This window comes from Schistocerca gregaria, chromosome 1 (assembly GCF_023897955.1).
Source record: "Schistocerca gregaria isolate iqSchGreg1 chromosome 1, iqSchGreg1.2, whole genome shotgun sequence".
In the NCBI taxonomy this organism is placed as follows: Eukaryota; Metazoa; Arthropoda; class Insecta; order Orthoptera; family Acrididae; genus Schistocerca; species Schistocerca gregaria.
In genome coordinates this window covers 997,264,968-997,287,511 of record NC_064920.1, presented here as the reverse complement: position 1 = coordinate 997,287,511, position 22,544 = coordinate 997,264,968, and the positions used below count along the sequence as shown (strand labels likewise).

The window sequence follows — 22,544 nt, the reverse complement described above, 5'->3', positions numbered from 1 at the left end:
ATATGTCAGCTGATTATGGGTGATGTTGGTAATGGAACTCTATCACAACTCCAGCACCACCTCTGCAGCACAGTTGACATCAGCGCAGTTCCAAATGAGCTGCTCCATGTGCTTTTTCTGAATTGGCTGCCTATCCAGGCATGTGCCATCTGCACACTTCAGCACATACAACAAGTGGTAGCTGTCACTGATGTGGTGCTTGAGTCCCTCACTTCTACTCTGTGTTCTGGTCGAGCTCATGTTGCCATTACCTGTGCCACCTCCAACATGATTACAATGCAAGTCAGCTCAGTGGATTGCAGTGCCTCAGAATCCACCATGGCCAGCCAAGAATTCCAGCTGCTTTCAGCCCTGATTGAAGACTCACAGCTCAAGTGTCTGCATTTCATGACTGACCAGCTGTTGTTTTCATATCACCACATCATGAATGTCTTCTTGCTGAAGACCAATCAACTACATGCTGGTACCACTGCAAGTTTGCTGACAAAGCTTCCTGGTGCCAACCACTGTGGATCCACCAAAATGTCACTGCAGTAAGTAACTGTGCATGGATGCCACACTGCCCAAAAGTGTTTGATCACCTTAGACAGAAAATTTGGTCAGTATTAGACACAGGGTCAGACTGGTGCATGCTGCACTGACTCAGGCTACCCAGTTTTCAGCAGACCAAGATGCCTCACGCCAGAGTGACTTGCTCCTCATATGGCAGAATTCAACAGATTCAGATTGGCATCATTCACCATTTGTACAGCTGCTGGGCCTCTCCTCTCCACCTTGTGTCAAAGAAGGATGCACCCTTGTGGCAATGAGGCAACTATCATGCTCTTAATGCATACTCCATTCCAAAGAGGTATCCAGTCCCAAACCATTATGACTTTAACTATGCCCTCAGTGGTGCTTCAGCTCCCACTGTCCTCAGCTGTACCAAGGCATTCACACAGATACTAGTGCCCGCAGCTCGTTTCGTGGCATAGTGGCTAGTGTTTGCTGCCTTTGGATCACAGGGTCCCATGTTTGATTCGCAGCCAGGTTGGGAATTTTCCCTGCCCAAGGACTGTGTGTTTGTGTTGTCCTCATCACTTCATCATCACCATCATTCATGACAGTGGCTGAAGTGGACTAAGTAAAGAAATTAGACTGTGTGAAAAATTGGGCATTGATGACCATGCAGTTGAGCACCCAACAAAACCAACATCATCACCATCAACAGATATCAGTTACCATGGAAGACATTCCAAAGACAGCCATCACCATGCCCTTCAGCCTTTTTGAATCACTTTACATGACATGGCCTCCAAAATGCCACACAGACATGGAAGTGATTCACTGACAGCGTGCTTCACGAACTACCCCCCTGGTACAACACTCATTCAACAACCACTGACAGACATGCTTCCTGGTCTTAACAGTATAAGCAACATTCTCATACCTTGGATGTACCAAATGGATGCCACCTTAACTACTGCTAAGAACAGCTTTACCAATGTTGCACTTTTGGCTCACCCACTGTATGACATCCAGCTGACACTAGTGGTTGATGACAATCAGCGTGCCTTTGGTTCAGCCTTACAGCAAGATGTCAGTAGTTCCTGGCAGCCATGGCCTTCTTTTCAAGGGATCTCACACATACACAGCACCAATGGAGTGCTTATGACAGAGAGCTATATGTCGTTTGCCATCTGCAGTCACAAGACCATCAACTTGAAGCACAGGCCAACAGGTGGCACAGCCAGCACAGTCAGTCAAGCTGTGAGCTTGAATCACTGGCCACAGTGCAGAGCTGCTAGTACGCAGACATGTCAGCTGACATAAAAACGTAAATACAGGATCTGAATGATTTCAGGCAAAAAGGAATATAAATGTCTCAAAAATGAGATCGACAGGAAGTGCAAAATGGCTAAGCAGGGATGGCTAGAGGACAAATGTAAAGGGGGTAAGATAGATACTGCCTACAGGAAAATTAAAGAGACCTTTGGAGATAAGAGAACCACTTGTATGAATATCAAGAGCTCAGATGGAAACCCGGTTCTAACCAAAGAAAGGAAAGCAGAAAGATGGAAGGAGTATGTAGAGGGTCTATACAAGGGCGATGTACTTGAGGACAATATTATAGAAATGGAAGAGAATGTAGATGAAGATGAAATGGGAGATATGATACTGTGTGAAGAGTTTGACAGAGCACTAAAAGACCTGAGCCAAAACAAGGCCCCGGGAGTAGACAACATTCCATTAGAACTACTGACGGCTTTGGGAGAGCCAGTCCTGACAAAACTCTACCATCTGGTGAGCAAGATGTATGAGACAGGCGAAGTACTCTCAGACTTCAAGAAGAATATAATAATTCCAATCCCAAAGAAAGCAGGTGTTGACAGATATGAAAATTACCGAACTATCAGTTTACAAGTCACAGCTGCAGAATACTAACACGAATTCTTTACAGACAAATGAAAAAACTGGTAGAAGCTGACATCGGGGAAGATCAGTTTGGATTTCGTAGAAATATTGGAACACGTGAGACAATACTGACCTTACGACTTATCTTAGAAGAAAGATTAAGGAAAGGCAAACCTATATTTCTAGCAGTTGTAGACTTAGAGAAAGCTTTTGACAATGTTGACTGGAACACCCTCTTTCAAATTCTTAAGGGTGGCAGGGGTAAAATACAGGGAGCGAAAGGCTATTTACAATTTGTACAGAAAACAGATGGCAGTTATAAGAGTCGAGGGATATGAAAGGGAAGCAGTGGTTGGGAAGGGAGTGAGACAGGGTTGTAGCCTCTCCCCCAAATCTGTATATAGAGCAAGCAGTAAAGGAAACAATAGAAAAATTCGGAGTAGGTGTTAAAATCCATGGAGAAGAAATAAAAACTTTGAGGTTCACCGATGACATTGTAATTCTGTCAGAGACAGCAAAGGACTTGGAAGAGCAGTTGAATGGAATGGACAGTGTCTTGAAAGGTGGATATAAGATGAACATCAACAAAAGCAAAATGAGGATAATGGAATGTAGTCAAATTAAATCGGGTGATGCTGAGGGAATTAGATTAGGAAATGAGACACTTAAAGTAGTAAAGGGAGCAAAATAACTGATGATGGTCGAAGTAGAGAGGATATAAAATGCAGACTGGCAATGGCAAGGAAAGCGTTTCAGGAGAAGAGAAGTTTGTTAACATCGAGTATAGATTTAAATGTCAGGAAGTCGTTTCCGAAAGTATTTGTATGGAGTGTAGCCGTGTAAGGTAGTGAAACATGGACGATAAATAGCTTGGACAGGAAGATAATAGAAGCTTTTGAAATGTGGTGCTACAGAAGAATGCTGAAGATTAGATGGGTAGATCACATAACTAATGAGGAGGTATTGAAAAGAATTGGGGAGAAGAGGAGTTTGTGGCACAACTTGACGAGAAGAAGAGACCGCTTGGTAGGACATTTTCTGAGGCATCAAGGGATCACAAATTTAGCATTGGAGGGCAGCGTGGAGGGTAAAAATCGTAGAGGGAGACCAAGAGATGAATACAGTAAGCAGATTCAGAAGGATGTAGGTTGCAGGAGGTACTGGGAGATGAAGAAACTTGCACAGGATAGGGTAGCATCGAGAGCTGCATCAGACCAGTCTCAGGACTGAAGACCACAACAACAACAACATGATTTCAGGGGTTGCCTGAGGGATGGGTTATGAAGTGATTTCAGTAGTTGCCTAATAATTGATTGTGAAGGGAAGTCAGAGGTCACCAGGGCAATAGATTGTGAATTGAACTCAGTGGGTACCCAAGTGATAGATTGTGAAGTGACTTTCATAACAGTGTGATTATTTCAATGAACTGCTTCTTGTACATAAGTGCTGTCAACAACTGTTGGCTTAGTGAGCAACTGCATCTTTAGTCTGCCAGAACATGACTGTCTTCTATGTCAATTATCCCAACAAACAAAAATAAGCAGTAAAAAAATGGTCTCAATGAAATTGCAGATTTCTCAGAACACCAGCCCATACAATTATGCCATTTCTTTATCAATGGTGAATCATTCAGTAACAGTACAGAAGCTAAACTTTTAGGCTTACAGGTACCAAATAATTACAATTTGAATAAGCATATAGATTATTTAGTTGCAAAATAATAAGCAAAACCTGTCACCTATTCTGCACTCTAAACTTCTGTTGCTGTAATAAAACAGTAAAAAGTGCTTATTGTGGCTACTTTCACTCATTTTTTAAGTGTGGCATTATATTTTGGGGAAGCTTAAATGTGGCTATCAGCACTATCAGAATCCAAAAAGGCCTTTAGAATAATAAAGAGATGCAAATTTAGGAGACATGGAAACTATTTTTTAATATCTTGCATATCTATCCTTTCTATGTACCTACATTAAGGCAAGTATAATGTTCTTTACAATAAATTTTAGAGATAAGGATACAGAATAGAAAAAACTGGAGTATTCATAATCATATTACAAAAAAAAAAAAAAAAAAAAAAAAACTATAAAAACTTATGCTTGCTCCACATCAACACCTCCTGGGGCCAGAAGGGTACCTTCCACGTGGAAAGTTAATGTTATAAGTCTTCCTAAACACACAAGAGCAATAACTGAGAAATAACTTTTGGAAAATCTCTATTGCCATATTTAGCGTTTTACTGCAGTTACTCTATTAAATGAAGATTTCAATATGAAACATCAAACAATGGAAAGTCCAGGATGGAATAAAACAAAATGAAAGCTGCAGAAGCCGGCCACTGTGGCTGAAAGGTTCTAGGCGCTTCAGTCTGGAATCGTGTTGCTGCTACGATTGCAGGTTCGAATCCTGCCTCAGGCATGGATGTGTGTGATGTCCTTGGGTTAGTTAGGTTTAAGTAGTTCTACGGCTAGGGGACTGATGACCTCAGATGTTAAGTGAAAGTCCCATAGTGCTTAGAGCCATTTGAACCAGTTTTTTAAAGCTGCAGTCAGGCACAACAAATAGACTGCTAAACAAGCAAGCTTTTGGCCAAAATGTCTTCTTGTTAAATAGACAAAGAAACACACACAGACATGCATATTCACACAAACACAACTCACACATTCATGGTCTAATCACTAAGGCCAGACTGCAAGCAACAACGCATGATGGGAGAAGCAATCTGGGTGGTGGGCATAAGGAGGAGGCCGAGGTGGGGAGGGGCAGAGATAGCAAGGTAGGAATGGGGAAATATGAAGTGCTGCTTGTGGAAGCATACTGGGATATAGTTGGGAGGGGTTAGGGCAGCTACAGTCTGGGAGACAAGTCTTTGGTACTGGCAGCTCAGTAGCGTTGTCCCATTGTCTAGCGACCACAGGTATCCAGCCAACAATAAACTTCACTCGAGCAGGTAGCAGGAGCCACACTGCTGCTCTACGAACCTCATGCATGTGATAAAAACATATCAGAGAGTGTCTCATGTGCAACCAGTATGGTCATTTTGTCATTTGTGTTAACCGTTCAGTACATAGTTTATTTTTGTTGTTGTTGTTGTTAGTGTTTATTTGCCTCTGTTTCCTTTTAAACAATGCCGAGTACAACAATTAGTGCCAGCCCAACATGTGAAGTGAAGCAGAGGAAGAAAAGTGTGCTACACAGCCGACCATATGAATTCATGGGGGTGGGGGGGAAGGAAAGAGGTGATCCCTTATTTCCTGCTGCTCAAGTTGTTAAAAGGACTACAGCAGCATTGAAAATAAGGAAGAACACTGCTGTAAAAATAGGGGAGAACAGTACAGTAAAGACTGGAGTGAGAGTGGCATAACAAGGCTGCACACACAAGGAAAGGCCAAGGAAGACTCAAGTGATAGCGTTGGATGATTTCCAGGAAGACCTATATATGGCTATTACAAGAGGAAGCAACATCCCACTCTATCTAAATTACTTGTGACTCTTAAGAAAGGCAATCTTCTTGAGTGAATTAATTTTCCTTACAGGGCTGAAAGACTTAGGCTTCAGCTAGTCAGTGTTTAATGGATACAAAATATTTATGGAAAGGACAGACATATCCACATGGCAGCACATTTCTACACAGAATCATGGGGGTACGACTCGAAAATATAGTGTGGCTAGATGAAACATGCATTAATGACTGCCATTCATTAAGCAGAAACCAGTACGTTGTCCTCGATGATGAGTGTTCATTGGAGATGAGGGTATCACCTGGAGTGCCCCAGGGAAGTGGAGTAGGTCTGCTTTTGTTTTCTATCTACATAAATGATCTTTTGGATAGGGTGGATAGCAATGTGCGGCTGTTTGCTGATGATGCTGTGGTGTATGGGAAGGTGTCGTCATTGAGTGACCGTAGGAGGATACAAGATGACTTGGACAGGATTTGTGATTGGTGTAAAGAATGGCAGCTAACTCTAAATATAGATAAATATAAATTAATGCAGATGAATAGGAAAAAGAATCCCGTAATGTTTGAATACTCCATTGGTAGTGTAGCGCTTGATACAGTCACGTTGATTAAATATTTGGGTGTAACATTGCAGAGCGATATGAAGTGGGACAAGCATGTAATGGCAATTGTGGGGAAGGCAGATAGTCATCTTCAGTCATTGGTAGAATTTTGGGAAGATGTAGTTCACCTGTAAAGGAGACCACTTATAAAACACTAATATGACCTATTCTTGAGTACTGCTCAAATGTTTGGGATCCCTATCAGGTTGGATTGAGGAAGGACATAGAAGCAATTCAGAGGCGGGCTACTAGATTTGTTACTGGTAGGTTTGATCATCATGTGAGTGTTACGGAAATGCTTCAGTATCCTGGGTGGGAGTCTCTGGAAGAAAGGTGGTGTTCTTTTCGTGAATCACTGCTGAGGAAATTTAGAGAACCAACATTTGAGGCTGACTGCAGTACAATTTTACTGCCGCCAACTTATATTTTGCAGAAAGACAAGATAAGAGAGATTAGGGCTCATACAGAGGCATATAGGCAGTCATTTTTCCCTCGTTCTGTTTGGGAGTGGAACAGGGAGAGAAGATGCTAGTTGTGGTACAAGGCACCCTCCGCTACACACCGGGCGGAGTATGTATGTAGATGTAGATGTAGAGACTGGAGTGATGGAATGCCGGGGCGACCATGGCAGTGCCTGTTGGAAAAGGAGGGTGAATTACTGTTTTACACAGAGGTACATCAGCCGATTTTGTGCCAAACTGCTTGTTAATGTTTGGTTCAAGAAAGAAGGTGATTATCATGAAGAGAAGAACAATGTGGTTTTTGAAAAGCCGTTTGAAACACTGCTTATGACAAATCTGACAGGTCCATCAGTGACTGTCATGGACAATGTCCCTTATCATTCTGTTGTTCATGATAGGATACCAACTCTGGCAATGAAACAAGAAGTTATTATTCAGTGGCTGAAATGACGAAACGTGGAGTTCAGAGAAGATATAAAGCAGGCCAAATTACTCAAAATTGTGGCACAAAATAAACCACAATTTCCAGCTTATGTGATTCATGAGATTGCCGAAAGGCAGGGGCATGAAACTGTTCAGCTTCCTCCATACCACTATCACTACAATACCATTGAAGGTCTCCTGATGCATATAAAAAATTATGCTGCTGCTAACAATGAAAATTTCTTGATCTCTTAAGTTGAAAATCTTCTTGTAGCAGCTATCAATCACGCAACAAGCAAGAGATGGACAAATATTATGAACAGTATTACATGTGTCCTCACAGAGGCAGCCAAAAATGAAGGTATTGTGGAAGGATGCATAGAAAACTGGGAGGGATCTGTGATGGTTGAAGCTGTACTGAAGAAGACAATTTTAAATCAGATTCTGATACTAATGAGAGTGGTGTTTTTCCATTAGCATAACTACAATACACTCAAGAATGGAAGGAGTGAGCATGCCATTGACCTATCATCATATTGTGTGAACCATCGACAGATTATAACTTTTAATATACTGATAAATTATTGTGCACTCATTGTAGAACTAATTGGTATTGCCAATATTCAACAATGGAAACAACAATTGTGTATGTTCAATGATTTGAGAAAATAGTTTTCATTTATACTGCAAAGTTTGACAAATAACTTTATGATATTTCAAAATATTCGATACTAAATAGCTCTTTTCAGTGTTTTGAGATTATGTATTACAAGTAGCAACTGTAAATAATTTCACACATGTTATCAATGCTTTTGTTTCTGCTGCTAGAGAACACTTAGAAGTAGAGACCAGGTGCCATGTTCGGCAACATTGCCGTCTGCCTGCCTGAACTGCCATTACCAATTGCTCAGCTCACGGACTATATGTGTAGATGATGGGTTACATGGAGGTGAGGTGGGAGGGAGGAGGAAGTGAAAAAGGAGAACTGTAAAAAGACTGTAGTGCATTGGTGGAGCAGAAGGCTGTGTAGTGCTGGGCCAGTGTGATTCAACATCTCCACTATACGGTGAATAGCAACCAATCCTTTTCATAATATTGTCATTACTCAGTCTTGATTTTCCATTGTTTAACAATATGGAAAGGATAGATTGTGGCTCACCACATGGAGGAGTTGTCCTCTATGTAGTGAGTAGCAATTTATCACTTCCAGATCATTGTCTAACGAGTCTTACATATTGGCAACTACAATTGGATACATCTGCTCATTTCTGTCAGTCACTGTGTTAGACAGCTGTAAGACTCCTAAATGTAGATTGTGTATGAAGTGTGGCTATAAGGTAATAGAACTACTGCTGTAGAACATTTAATTTCAAAAACATATATATTTCATTATTTTCACCCTCAACACACTCTCTCCTTTACCCCTATAATAATGCTCCATGTGAATTTTCCATTGATGAAAACAGTGCTGGAAGGTTTCCTCTGTGAGCTCCTTGATGACATGTGCTGCTTTTTCTTTCATTGCCTCAGCATACTGAAATCTTGTTCCTTTTAATGGAGATGTGGCCTTCGGGAATAGATAAAAGTCACATGGTGCTAGGTCAGGTGTATGAAATGGGTGGTTTAACACTGGGATGCTCTACTTCACTGGAAACCTCTTAAAATACAGTGTGGTAAGGCTGGTGCATTGTATTGATGCAGAACCTATGACTTATTGCTCTAGAGTTTGGGTCATTTTCTTTTTCTTCTAATTTTCTCATAGAGTTGAGCGTGAACCTCAAGGTAGTAATGTCAATTAGTAATTTGTTCTTCAGTAACCCAGTGACAATACGAAATTCCATGAATATTGAAAAAAATCAATCACCAGCACTTTGAATCTCGATTTGCTCATTCCAGCCTTTTTTTGCTCATGACGAAGCTTGGCTCTTCCATTGTATGGATGACCATTTAGTGTTATACCGTAAGTGAAAAACCAAGACATGTCACTCTTTCCAAGAAATTAGGATCAGTTTCAATAGTATTCAAACTGTCAGTAGAAAGATTTTCATGAGTTGATTTTTGTTTGACCATAAAAATTTTCGGCACCAGTTATGTACACACTTTTCTCATATTAAATTGATTATGTAAAATTTGTCTTGTCCATTCTTTGTCAGTTCCAACAGTTTCAGCAGTCAGTCAAATACCCAGCCGATAGTTAGATCAAATCAGATTATCTACTTTTTGATGTTTTCATTTGTTTTTGGTTTCAAAGGGCATTGCAGGTGTGATTCACCTTCAGTGTCTCCTTGGGCATCTTTTCTTAACGCTTCAACCACTCAAAAACTCATGATTGTGCTAAACAGTCTTTGTCATACACTTCTTTTAGCAAAAGATACGTTTCAGTAGCTATTTTTCCAAGTTACATGTATCAGTAAAACTTTATGACAATTCATTGCTCTATTATTACACTTATCACTTTTCTGGCAAAATAAAATAAGAGCTTTTACACAAATAAAGGCCATAGCTATGATGATTTAACTACAGACACTAGAGATGCTGCATCTGACTGCAAAGGTTTCACACTTCATAGCTATTGCTCATTTATCTTTGGTGCATGCATACTTACTCTGTGATAGCACCAGTTGCATTTTATATCCACACCTCATATATATCGCTTTCTGAATTAGTACTGTTATTTAAATTGTACACATTGACATACGTGTTTTCAGATTAGTATGTAATAATAAAACCTTGTCTTTCCAGGCAATGCTCTTACCACATTGAGCATTTGCCCACAAAAGATTCTGGCTTTAAGCTCAGGTCTGACAAAGTTTTAATCTGCCAGGAAGTTTCAAGCAGTGCACACACAATTGCAGGCTAAAAATTCAGTCTGGTAACAATTCCCTCTGAAGATGTTCACACTGAGGAAAGATGTTCTGATTCCCATAATTGCAGCTGATTGTGATTCCAATAAGAGCATCAGTGAAGCAAGTGCACAATAGATTTGTTATAATGAAGATTTATGACCACTGTTTTTCAATGAATTCATTGTAATATTTGGGGTGAAAGTCTCAAGTATAACGATAACTAAAACAATGACATCTCATCATATCAAACACAATTATAAGTGTTGTAATATTTTACTGTTATTATGTCTGAATTATTTTAAATCTCTTTGTCTACGGGCCGTATAATTCAAGGAAACTAACAAGTCAATGAATAAAATAATAGCAGGAATCAGTAACATATCAGAACTAAACTACTAATCTAGGTGCATGTCTACAAGTAATAACATAAAATAAAATGCAACTTACTGATAATAAGGCGATTCTGGGCCCATCATTTATCCACTGCAGACTTGAATCTACCACCCAGCAATCTGTATCATCTACTACAGCCCTAGATATTGCCCATGCTAAAACAGGTAAGCAAACTGCAACTGCAAAAAGTAAGAGTTAATCAGATATCTTATATTTCAGTATAGTGAGAAAATGTAAGAGAAACATAAGATCCATAAAGTCCCTCACAACCAAATATTAGTTTCATCTTCACATTGTTGGCTGTGTGATAGTTTGTGGATGAGTACACACAAGGCAATTTGTTATACATCATTTTCTGACAAGATATAGTAACCAACAACTTACAGAAGTAAAATGGTGAAGCCAACCTATAGTCACCATTTTGTTGATGAGAAGTGGCATTTTTAAACATAAGGCATTACAATTTTAGCTTCATATAACCATTTCTCTCTGTATACTTTTTGTGGTACCGCTTAGTAAATTTTAATGAAAATAAAACAAAAATTTAGAATAGGAAATAAAGCACAAGAGAAGATGGCATTACTGTTATGGAATGCAACTGCAGAAACTTCTAGACAGATCTTCACTAAGATTCATGCATGAATAATGCTAAAATTTAAATGGATAATTAATGTACAAAGTGAAGGACTACTAAAAAGAGTAGATGTGGAAAGAAACCTAGGGAAAATTCTTACAAGAAGAAGATACAGGTTAGCGTGACATGAGCTGTGGCATCAAGGAATGGTTAACCTGGCACTACAAGAAGCACTCAAGATGATAAATAGTATGGGTAAACAAAGACTAGTGTTTGAAAAACAGATTATACAGTAGGTTGGTGAAGTAGGGCATGAAGAGGAAAAGTTTAGCACAAAATATGAAAAACATGGAGAACAGCTCAAACCAGTTGCAAGACTGATGACAAAAAAGGCATATGCCAGTGAAAGATGTTTCTGCCTAATGCTGGTGAGCTAAAATTGTGCAATAACAATTTCAGTCAGGACAGATGTTATATCTGGTGGTGCACAGAAGTATATGCACAATGCAAAGAGAAAGAAACATGCTGAGTTGTACTCTTCCTTATGTACTGCCATCAATAACAGCACCCTGCAGTGACAAAAATGACATAATCTTTGATAATGCTTATGACATATGCAAATTCCTTGACTTCAGCAGAAATAAATGTTCTGCAGGTCCCCTCTTAATGTAAATGTCTTGTTTTGAATCTTCTTTGACAGCTTATATGTCAATACACATTTATTCAAGTGGCTATTAATAGAACCACGTAATATTGAGTGTATCCCATTCCAGGTCATTTCATGGCAGAAAAATCTGAGGTGGTTGCTCGGTATCAAACCTGTTACCTTCACATGGAACATATTTCCATGAATTCTCTGCATGATGTTGAGGTACTTTCATGGCCAGCAATATCCCCAAATCTATCCTCAGTAGAAAACGTGGGATCAGCTCATATGCCAGCTCCGTCCTAATGCCAGTATTCAGAATATCACTGGACCATCTTGCTCCAGGAGAGGATACAATGGTTTTACAATGATCTTTCCCAACCAAATCAGCGCGCACATGCATACCAGAGGGGATGCAACTGATAGGTGAGCTCATTCTTCCAAGTTCTTTGGAATTTGACTCAATTTTGCAGTTTCTGAAATAACATCACATACCTTCTCAACCCATGAAGTTTCTCTCAGTTTCCTCCTCACTTTCTAGGAGCCTCACCATTTTTGTCAGGCACTGTATGTGTGCTACAAGGATAGTTATCTCTGAGGATCTACATTTTAAGTACACAGCTGGCCACCCTTTTTACTTTCATTTAAAGCTGAACTCATGTAAAGAAGTTCCGTAACACTATATTGTTGAATTTCTCTCTAAGCATTTTATCATCTACACAATCAGAGGTACCAACAGGGTGCTAAAAACTCCTAACAGCAGATTTTTTTAACCCCCTCCCCCAAGAAAACTTCCCTCACTACCACAAGAAGTTATTTTATAGCCAAATGTCAGCCTCCATAACTGAATGGTTAGCATGGCTTACTGCCATGCAAGGGAGCTGGAGTTTGATTCCCAGCAAGTTTGGGGACTTATCTGCTTGAGGACTGGGTGTTGTATTGTCCCCATCATCACTTCATCATCACTGATGCACAAACTGCACTAGGCAGCCAAACAATCCCAGATGGGGTCTTCAGGCTAATAATTGTGACATGAGCATTTCATTTTTTTCATGTCACAGATGTGACACTGTACATCAAAGACATCTACCAGACGCTCAACTGTGACTGAATTAAATTATTCATTCATTCATGGTTCTGAGAGCAATGAACAGCTGGAGCAATACTTAGTTGGCCTCATTCAAGTCCAGAAACTTCAAGTTCACAGGGTTTAGTTTATAATCTCCACCTTTGAACAGGGGCTGATTTGGAAAAAATTACTAACACATCACTGTATTTGTGGCCTATAGGTTTGTCTTCCATAATTAATTTGAGAAACATAGCAGTGAATGTGTGGATAATGCAAAATACTTTAAACCTGAAAGAATGTGTTTCAAGCAATCTGTTTCAGAATTCATTATGCTTATCACCTACAATGTTATTACATGTATTTATTCAGCATGATCACGTTTTCAGCCTATTTTGCAGTTCTAAAGTGACACCTCACTGTGAAGTGCATCAACAATTATTGGTTCTATTAAGAGGACACTGTTCTCACATGTACTATGTTTACATATTTCATGTGCGTAATACGACAGGTGCCATCGTCATTTATGTAAAAGAATGTAGGACTTAATGTAATAATCCACATCATCAGCACTTATAATTTTCACTGTGCATACACTAGGAATATGTAACATGGTTGACATAATAAGAGTGTGATGATATGCATTGGCACATTTCATAGTGAGCTTTCACTTGAGAATGGCATAATAGCCTGAAATTTTGATCATGGTGGATGAAGAGAACATGGACACAAACCTTAAAAATTAAAAATATTTTTATTACAAATGTGATTATCAGTTATGTTACCTGAAACACAATTTTTTTTTAATTTGGAGCTTCATTTTCATGTTAAGAAGTGCTGGAACTAAACAAATGGCTTTATAGTGCGTCTAAAATTTTAGCTTCTATATCCTCTATGAAATTAGTTTTCAAAAGTATTACAATGATGCATTCCAAAGTAATTTATTAACAGAATATATCTGAAAAACTTTACAATTATCTTAAGTCAGCCCATTTCAATAGCTTATGTTGATTTTACTTAATTATTACAGTCCACAGGCTGATTTATTTTTTATTGTTATCTCCTGTCATTCCATTACCAAAAAAAGGTTTAAATTTGTTTTTCACAGTCAATGCAATGTTATAGATTCCTGAAAATAGGCATGCAAACACAGATTTATAAGACAGATAAAAGTCTCACAGCAGAGAAAAACAATATTCATTATAAACAATATTTTGTAATAGTAACAAAATGACACACATGTGGTAATGAAATAACATAAATGGAGTAATGGAATTTTATAACTGAATTGGACTGAGATTCCTTAAGATGTTGCAAGTCAAATACGTTTGTATGTTGGTTATACTGCAATTTTTTGTGTTGGCCATACTGTTAGTAAAAATTGGAGGGAAAGTGGGGAAGTCCCACAAACCAAGAACATACTTTTCAGAGAGAAGAAGTTTATACTCAGTGAGTCTGAAGAGTGACTGCTGAAAGGTGAGTTAATAAGCTTCTTTAGCAAAGATTACAATGAAATGACTAAATGGCTGAATACTACATGTAGAATGGAGTTAATTATTTCTTCTTCCATAACCTTCTTTGAGAAGCGATGGCAATGCCAAATTATTAGAAAAACTTATTATGGCCTATAGAAAAACAAATTTGACTTCCTATGTACTGTAACAGAACTTTGATTATCTCTGAAGGTCACTATGTATTATTCCCAAATCATAGAGACATTTTGATGTATTATGTTGTTAGATTACTATACTGAATAGAATTTTTTATTTAAAATAGATATTGGCTTATTTCTTGCAATTACACTGTTTCTACAATAATTCTCAAACAAGATATTTCATTTTTACAGTTGTTATCATGCCTCTCGGATCAGCTGAGAAAATGAGAGAATACCAGAAACGACTCACAGAAAAAGGGTTAAGTGATGAGATTAAGAGAAAGGACAAAATTTAACTGCTGCTCAACTTAAGAAGCAAAATGAGAAATATAATCAAAGAAGATTCAGAAATGAAGTTAGAGGCAGCAGTAAAGGCAATGGTGGTGATGCTTGCACCATCTACACCAATAGCCCATATATATTCCCAGCTACATTAAGGAAAGCAATTAAATATGTGGAAACTTGTTTATCTAGAAGTCCAACAAAGTTGTCTGGGAATTAGCTGCTGCTCATGAAGTTTCAGTAAATGAACAACAGGTGAAAAATCAGATTCAGTGCCTAAATCTAGGCACAGAAGAAGCTGTTGCTACTTTTTATGTTCAAGATGACATTTCATGGCAAACTCCTGGAATGAAAGATTATGTGATAAGGAAGGTGGAACAACCAAAGTCCAGAAGATGTACATGATCATGACCTTGAAAGAAGCACATGTTCTATGTCAAGAGGAATTCCCTGACATGCCAATAAAATTGTCCAAGTTCTGTGCATTGAGACCAAAGTTTGTGGACATCTTACAAATACACTGCACAACTTGTATCTCTGCCACTACCACGATAACGTAAACTACTTTCTAAAGTTATAAACAAGTTTGTTCCACATGTGAAAACCACATTTTCTGTCTTCATTAGCAAAACAGGATGCAATCAAGAGAAAGAACTTTGCATGATGCCAAAATGTGAAAAGTGTGCAGGTGATCAAAAAGTCAGTATAAATTTGAAAACTTAAAAATTAATAAACCACAGAATAATGTAGTTAGAGAGTTAAAAATTGACACACATGCTTTGAATGACATGGGGTATTACTAGAACAAAACAAAAAACAAAAATACCCCATATTGCTAGACGCGTAAAAGATCGCTTGACGTGTTGTTTGGTGATGATCATGTGCTCAACTCTGGACCTGCTTTACAGTGCTGTTCACAACATTATTCCTCGACTACAGCTATTGCTGAGGAATGATGGTGGACATATTGAGCAGTTCCTGTAAAGAACATCATCTTTGCTTTGTCTTACTTTGTTATGCTAATTTTTGCTATTCTGATCAGATGAAGCGCTATCTGTTGGACCTTTTTTGAATGTTCGTATTTTTTTGGTTCTAATAAAACTCCATGTCACTCCAAGCATGTGTGTCAATTTGTACCTCTCTATCTACATTATTCCATGATTTATTCAGTTTTCAAATTTATACTGATTTTTTTTATCACCCGGTATATTTGAAAGATAAGTATTCTTTGGACCCAATGGCAAACAGTGAACCAGTGAATCACTCTGGAAGATATTCATGGCACTGTTGCTCAGAGTGTTGAAGCTCTTTCAAACATACTACCCCAATCTTACAACATACATTTATTAAAAGACAACAATCAAACTTTTTTGAAAACAAAAAGAATTCTGCAATGCAGAAGCACATCTTCGTGCAAAAAGATTTTGCAGAAAATTATACTGTTCAAGTGCAGAATGAAGGCCAGAGTGCTCATTGGTCTAAACATAAATCACTTTGTTTACAGCGTAAGTTTGGGACCCACAAAATGATGGATATTCTTGTGCTGTTGTAGGTGATGAACTTGATCACAATAAATATTCAGTGCATGCTTTCCTATAAAATATTACAGAGCACATTACACCCATGAACCAAAAGATAGTATCTGTCACATTCAAGAGCGATGGTGCAGCCAGTCAGTTTAAGAAGCGTTTTCTGTTTGCCAACTTGACTTTTTTCAGAGAATGCTATGGAATAAATATTTCATGAGACTTCTTTGTCAAATCACACAGCAAAGGTGTTGTGGAACTGTAAAGCATGCAGTCTGGAAATCTGGGAAACACATACTTTCTGATGCTCAAAACTTTGCAAAAATTGCATGTGAAAGATGTCATGGCATAAACAGTTTTTATACCTCTGCCTTGCAAATTGCAGAGAATATGGAGGAATTAGATCAAATGAGGATGGGAGTAGTTACAATAGAGTAGACGAAAACCATCCATGCTGTTACACCTATTGCCCCATATATCACTGAGCACCAGCATTACTCGCTATCTCCCAAGAGGTTTCTGCACAATTTCAAAAAGTGATCTTCAGCCAAAGAAAATTCACAGGACGTGATCAATCATATGGCCTTGCATTAAGGAGATTTTGCTCTGGTTTTCTATGCTGCAAGAAACAGATCAAGATTTTTTGTGAGGCAGGTGATTTATGATGAATATGGTTACAAAATTTCATTTCTTAATAAGAATGATGCAAATGGAAAGATATTTATATTTCCCTCAAAGGAATATAATTGCTGGGTAGAAAAAGACCAAATTGTAGAGAAACTAGCTGCACCTACTATAGAGCAGAGAAATACATACAATTTTCCCCTACTCATCAGAAATGCAGAATAAAATGCAATTTTCAAGTGAAAGTGTCATTTAATTACCAGTGATTCTTTTTTATGTTGTTCGTAAAATATTAGTTTAATGCCATTTTGTTTCTATGCCATTTTGTTTTCCATTTTTTCTCTTCACAATATAATTTTTGTGAATTTTTATAGGAAAAGGGTGAGCTGAATAATTGTTGCATTATAAATGAGAACAATATGCATGTCTGAATTATGGCATTCTGTTACCAGAAAGTTCTTCTTATGTAAGTCTCAATATATGAATGAAACTTAACCTATTAGATTAAATAAATTACTTTCCTTTGCTTAAGCAGAAAGTAAAATATTAAATATTTTGTCTTTTATGATGATTCTTGGTCTTTTCTATGCTTAAAGTGCAAAAACAGTCACTAAGTGTCATTCCGTTACTGGTGGAACTACCCTACATTTAATAACAGTCCATGTAGCAAATGTTGTTCGTTCTAAAGTATTGTAGGACCGTTGAGCACAAGAAAGATGCAAAATTGTTATAAAATCATTGATGAAACAGGATTATGCATTAATGAAGAAAAAAAAGTATATCTGGTTGTAAGTAAAAAAAATCTTAAATGGTCATCTGGTCAGACACACCTTGGGTGAACATCAACCTTTGGCTATATATGGATTCACTTTTTAGACAGTTGGCAATTTAAAGTACTTCAGAAGTCTTTTAGTAACAACAGCAGAAAGGATATAGAAATAGATGAGTGTCTATCAACAACAAACACAAAATGTTTCAGTATTATCAGTAGAGTAGGAAAAAGAATGCTTAGTACTAGCTTTAAAAACCAATTGTATAGATAAACTATTGTACTGGTAACATTATAAGGATGTGAAGCATTAATATTTAGAAAAAAATATGAAAAAAAACTGTCAGTATCTCAAACAAAATATGAAGGAGAATTTTGAGACTGTATGTGATGAAAATAACACGAAATGGAGCACAAGGAAGAAATGAAGAACCATGACAGCTGTACAAACACCATAATGTCACTGAAACACTAAAGAAGAAAACGTTGAACTGGCTGACCATACAGCAAGAATGACAGACAATAGAGTACCTATAATAGCATTCTGCAGGATGATAGACGGAACTCAGAATTAGAGGGTAAGACAACATCTGGACAGGCACAGCTTTGATTAACATCAACACTAAATGGACAAACAGTGTACTCAACTGAGGCAAATATGAAGGTTCATAGTGCAGGTATATGGCCAATGAGGCCTTTGCCACATGTAAAGTATAGTAGGTAAACTGAGCACAAGTAAACAGAAAATAATATATTTCAGCAGATCACAACTGATTTGCTACATTAACAGCAATTTATTTACTATGACAACACAACATTGCCACAAATGAAATGCTCAAAAACATCACCTAACTGGAAATAAAATACTTGAAATAATATGGTTGCTAGCTGGCAACTGGCAACTTTGCTATTCAAGATATTTATTATAGCAACAACAATTTATAATGATCAGTCTCTTCAGGCCTGAAAACTTGTGTTATATTATCTGACTTCCAAGCTATGAAAGTAACTTAGCTAATAATTGGTTTCTATTTCGGATTAAACATACATTTTGGTAAACATACCTGCTGCTCCAATGAAGTAGTATCTCATTCTGGGAACCCCTTTCATTGCAGCAGCTATGAGTCGATGTAAAAAGATACTCTCCAGCAACATGCAAGCAAATACTGCATTGCCAGAAAGTTTTTCACTCACTGCTAATAAGCGACACCCAACTCCATTCCCTTCCATTACTGTTGTCTCCTATGGGAAATAAAATATAGATTGTGTGACTTTATATCCATAGCAGGCGATAATTCTGAACATTTCTTAGGTATTCAGTCAGGTTAAATAGTTCAAATGGTGTGATATTTTGACAAGCTGATTTGTTGTCATTCTCAGGTGGTTCTGATTACGAATTGTCTTCTGCTGTATCCTATCTTCATATCCCCTCTCTCCTTCAGTTTATCATGGGCTGACAATTGCTGAGTGTGGCTCTACTAGTGTGGTGGGGGAGGGTGGGGGGGTGAGGGGAATGCAGAGTTAGCAGATGTTCTGTGGTCTTCAGCCCCTGTGCTGCCACCATAGGGTACGATATGTCAACATCGTGGAGAAGACATGTCTATGCAGTTTTGTCATAGCTCTTTAGTTCCCTTGAGATGAACAGGTCTTCCCACTGTCTGCCATTGTGTTTTGAGGTAGGTCCAAGTCTGAAGACCACAGTCCATATTCTGACTATGCACTTGCCACACCATCTCTCCAGCAAAGCCTGCCCAGTCACTGATGGTCTTTGACTGACAGGAGGAGGAAAAGGATACAGAGATGGCATGTGGCAGTGGATAATTAGTCATGAAGAACACCTGAGAATGGTAACAAGACAGCTTTATATAATACCACACAATCTGAGTGACATCAACAGCTGAATACTCAAGAAGAATTCACAATTTAAATAGTGGATATACTGAAACACACTCATTTGCTACAAAGGCAGTTATAACATTCACATGTTCCCATGTTTGGTTTATGGTACTCTACTTAAAATTTGAAAATCATATTACATTGTATACTAGTTAATTTTACTGTAGAAAATCTAAAGCAAAGAATTTTATTTAGGATAGCAACTGTTAATTTAATTTAATTTTAGTTGTAACAGATCTTTTTGTTTGCATTAACACATTTTCACCAATGTTATTATAAGGCCAATATTACACATGGGTCATACCCACGTGGATGACCAGGTGCAGAGGAAGGGTCCACCCATGAAAGCAGGCACTTTGTAATCGACTTATCGGTACACCAGGTCTGATGGTGTGGTGCTCATTTGTGGTATCATGTAGACACCTCTTCAAAGAGTTAGGCATTTTAATAGAGGGAAACATTTGGCATGAGAAAAATATATCTAAAAACAGAGATGATGTAACTTACCATACGAAAGCGTTGACATGTTGATAGACACACAAACAAACACAAACACACACACAAAATTCAAGCTTTCACAACCAACGGTTGCTTTGTCAGGAAAGAGGGAAGGAGAGGGAAAGACGAAAGGATGTGGGTGTTAAGGGAGAGGGTAAGGAGTCATTCCAAACCTGGGAGTGGAAAGACTTACCTTAGGGGGGAAAAAGGACAGGTATACGCTCGCACACACACACACACACACACACACACACACACACACACACACACACACACACATGCATATGTGCAGATGGATATGTATGTGTGTGTGAGTACACTCACACACACATACATATCCATCTGCACATATGCATGTGTGTGTGTGTGTGTGTGTGTGTGTGTGTGTGTGTGTGTGTGCGAGCGTATACCTGTCCTTTTTCCCCCCTAAGGTAAGTCTTTCCACTCCCGGGTTTGGAATGACTCCTTACCCTCTCCCTTAAAACCCACATCCTTTCGCCTTTCCCTCTCGTTCCCTCTTTCCTGACAAAGCAACCGTTGGTTGCAAAAGCTTGAATTTTGTGTGTGTGTTTGTGTTTGTTTGTCAATCAACATGCCAACACTTTTGTTTGGTATATATAAGTTGTTATGTGGACATGTGTCTGGAAATGCTTACTTTCCATGTTAGAGCTCATTTTAGTTTCGTCAGTATGTACTGTACTTCCTCGACTCACCGCCAGTTGGCCCAATTGAAGGAAGGTAATGTGCTTGTGTTGACATGCGACTCATTGCTCTACAGTACTACCATCAAGCACATCAGTACGTAGTATCAACAGGTTAGTGTTCATCAAGAACGTAGTTTTGCGGTCAGTGCAATGTTTACAAATGCGGAGTTGGCAGACGCCCATTTGATGTATGGATTAGCACGGGGCAATAGCCGTGGAGCGGTACGTTTGTATCGAGACAGATTTCCAGAAAGAAGGTGTCCGGACAGGAAGACGTTTGAAGCAATTGATCGGCGTCTTCGGGAGCACGGAACATTCCAGCCTATGACTCATGACTGGGAAGACCTAGAACGACGAGAACACTTGCAATGGACGAGGCAATTTTTCGTGCAGTTGACGATAACCCTAATGTCAGCGTTAGAGAAGTTGCTGCTATACAAGGTAACGTTGACCACGTCACTGCACGGAGAGTGCTACGGGAGAACCAGTTGTTTCCGTACCATGTACAGCGTGTGCAGGCACTATCAGCAGCTGATTGGCCTCCATGGGTACACTTCTGCGAATGGTTCTTCGAACAATGTATCAATCCTCATTTCAGTTCAAATGTTCTCTTTATGGATGAGGTTTCATTCCAACGTGATCCAATTGTAAATTTTCACAATCAACATGTGTGGGCTGACGAGAATCCGCACGCAATTGTGCAATCACGTCATCAACACAGATTTTCTGTGAACGTTTGGGCAGGCATTGTTGGTGATGTCTTGATTGGGCCCCATGTTCTTCCACCTAAGCTCAATGGAGCACGTTATCAAGATTTCATACGGGATACTCTACCGGTGCTGCTAGAACATGTGACTTTACAAGTACGACACAACATATGGTTCATGCACGATGGAGCTTCTGCACAATTCATTTCAAGTGTTCGTACGCTTCTCAACAACAAATTCGGTTACCAATGTATCGGTACCAAATGTGGAGACTCTTCGTGCTCGTATTGTGGACGGCTGTGATACAATACGCCATTCTCTATGGCTGCATCAGCGCACCAGGGATTCCATGCGATGGAGGGTGGATGCATGTATCCACGCTAACGGAGGACATTTTGAACATTTCCTGTAACAAAGTGTTTGAAGTCACGCTGGTACGTTCTGTTGCTGTGTGTTTCCATTCCATGATTAACGTGATTTGAAGAGAAGTAATAAAATGAGCTCTAACATGGAAAGTAAGCGTTTCTGGACACTTGTCCACATAACATATTTTCTTTCTTTGTGTGTGAGGAATGTTTCATGAAAGTTTGGCTGTACCTTTTTGTAATTTATCATAAATAATCCATAATAATTTGAGAAGAATAGTGATATCCATACCAACAACATTAGAGCATAATATTAGTATAACTATAAAATAGTACCATAATTATCATTTGGTAAGTAGGTCCAATATGAAGCAGCAAAAATTTATAACATTTGCCCAACATTGTAAAATGTCTGACAGGAAGCAAAGCAAGTTTTAAATATAACCTTAAATCTTTTATGCTGGACAACTCCTATTCCATTGGTTGACTGGGCAGTCTTCTCATAGAAGAGCTGAGCAGCCTGGTGAAACCAATCTCTGATGGTAGGTATATTAGAGACACAAGTGACGTCAGCTGAAGGGTAGTCCCAACATCAGCCACAGAGCACAGTTCTGGAGCTATTGTAGGTGGCCAATGTGAGTCACCGCCGTTTGGCCC

General features: G+C 38.7%; 1 protein-coding gene across 1 annotated transcript in view; it reads right to left on the bottom strand.

Moving 5' to 3' along the window:
• LOC126311851 (calcitonin gene-related peptide type 1 receptor-like) overlaps nucleotides 1–22,544 on the bottom strand; it is a 243,435-nt gene that overhangs the window by 31,684 nt on the left and 189,207 nt on the right. The window contains exons 7-8 of the mRNA XM_049992237.1: nucleotides 18,782–18,959; nucleotides 10,631–10,755 (exon numbers count right to left, since the gene is read on the bottom strand). Coding sequence (XP_049848194.1) covers nucleotides 10,631–10,755; nucleotides 18,782–18,959 — 303 coding nt within the window. The remainder of the gene's footprint in view (nucleotides 1–10,630; nucleotides 10,756–18,781; nucleotides 18,960–22,544) is intronic.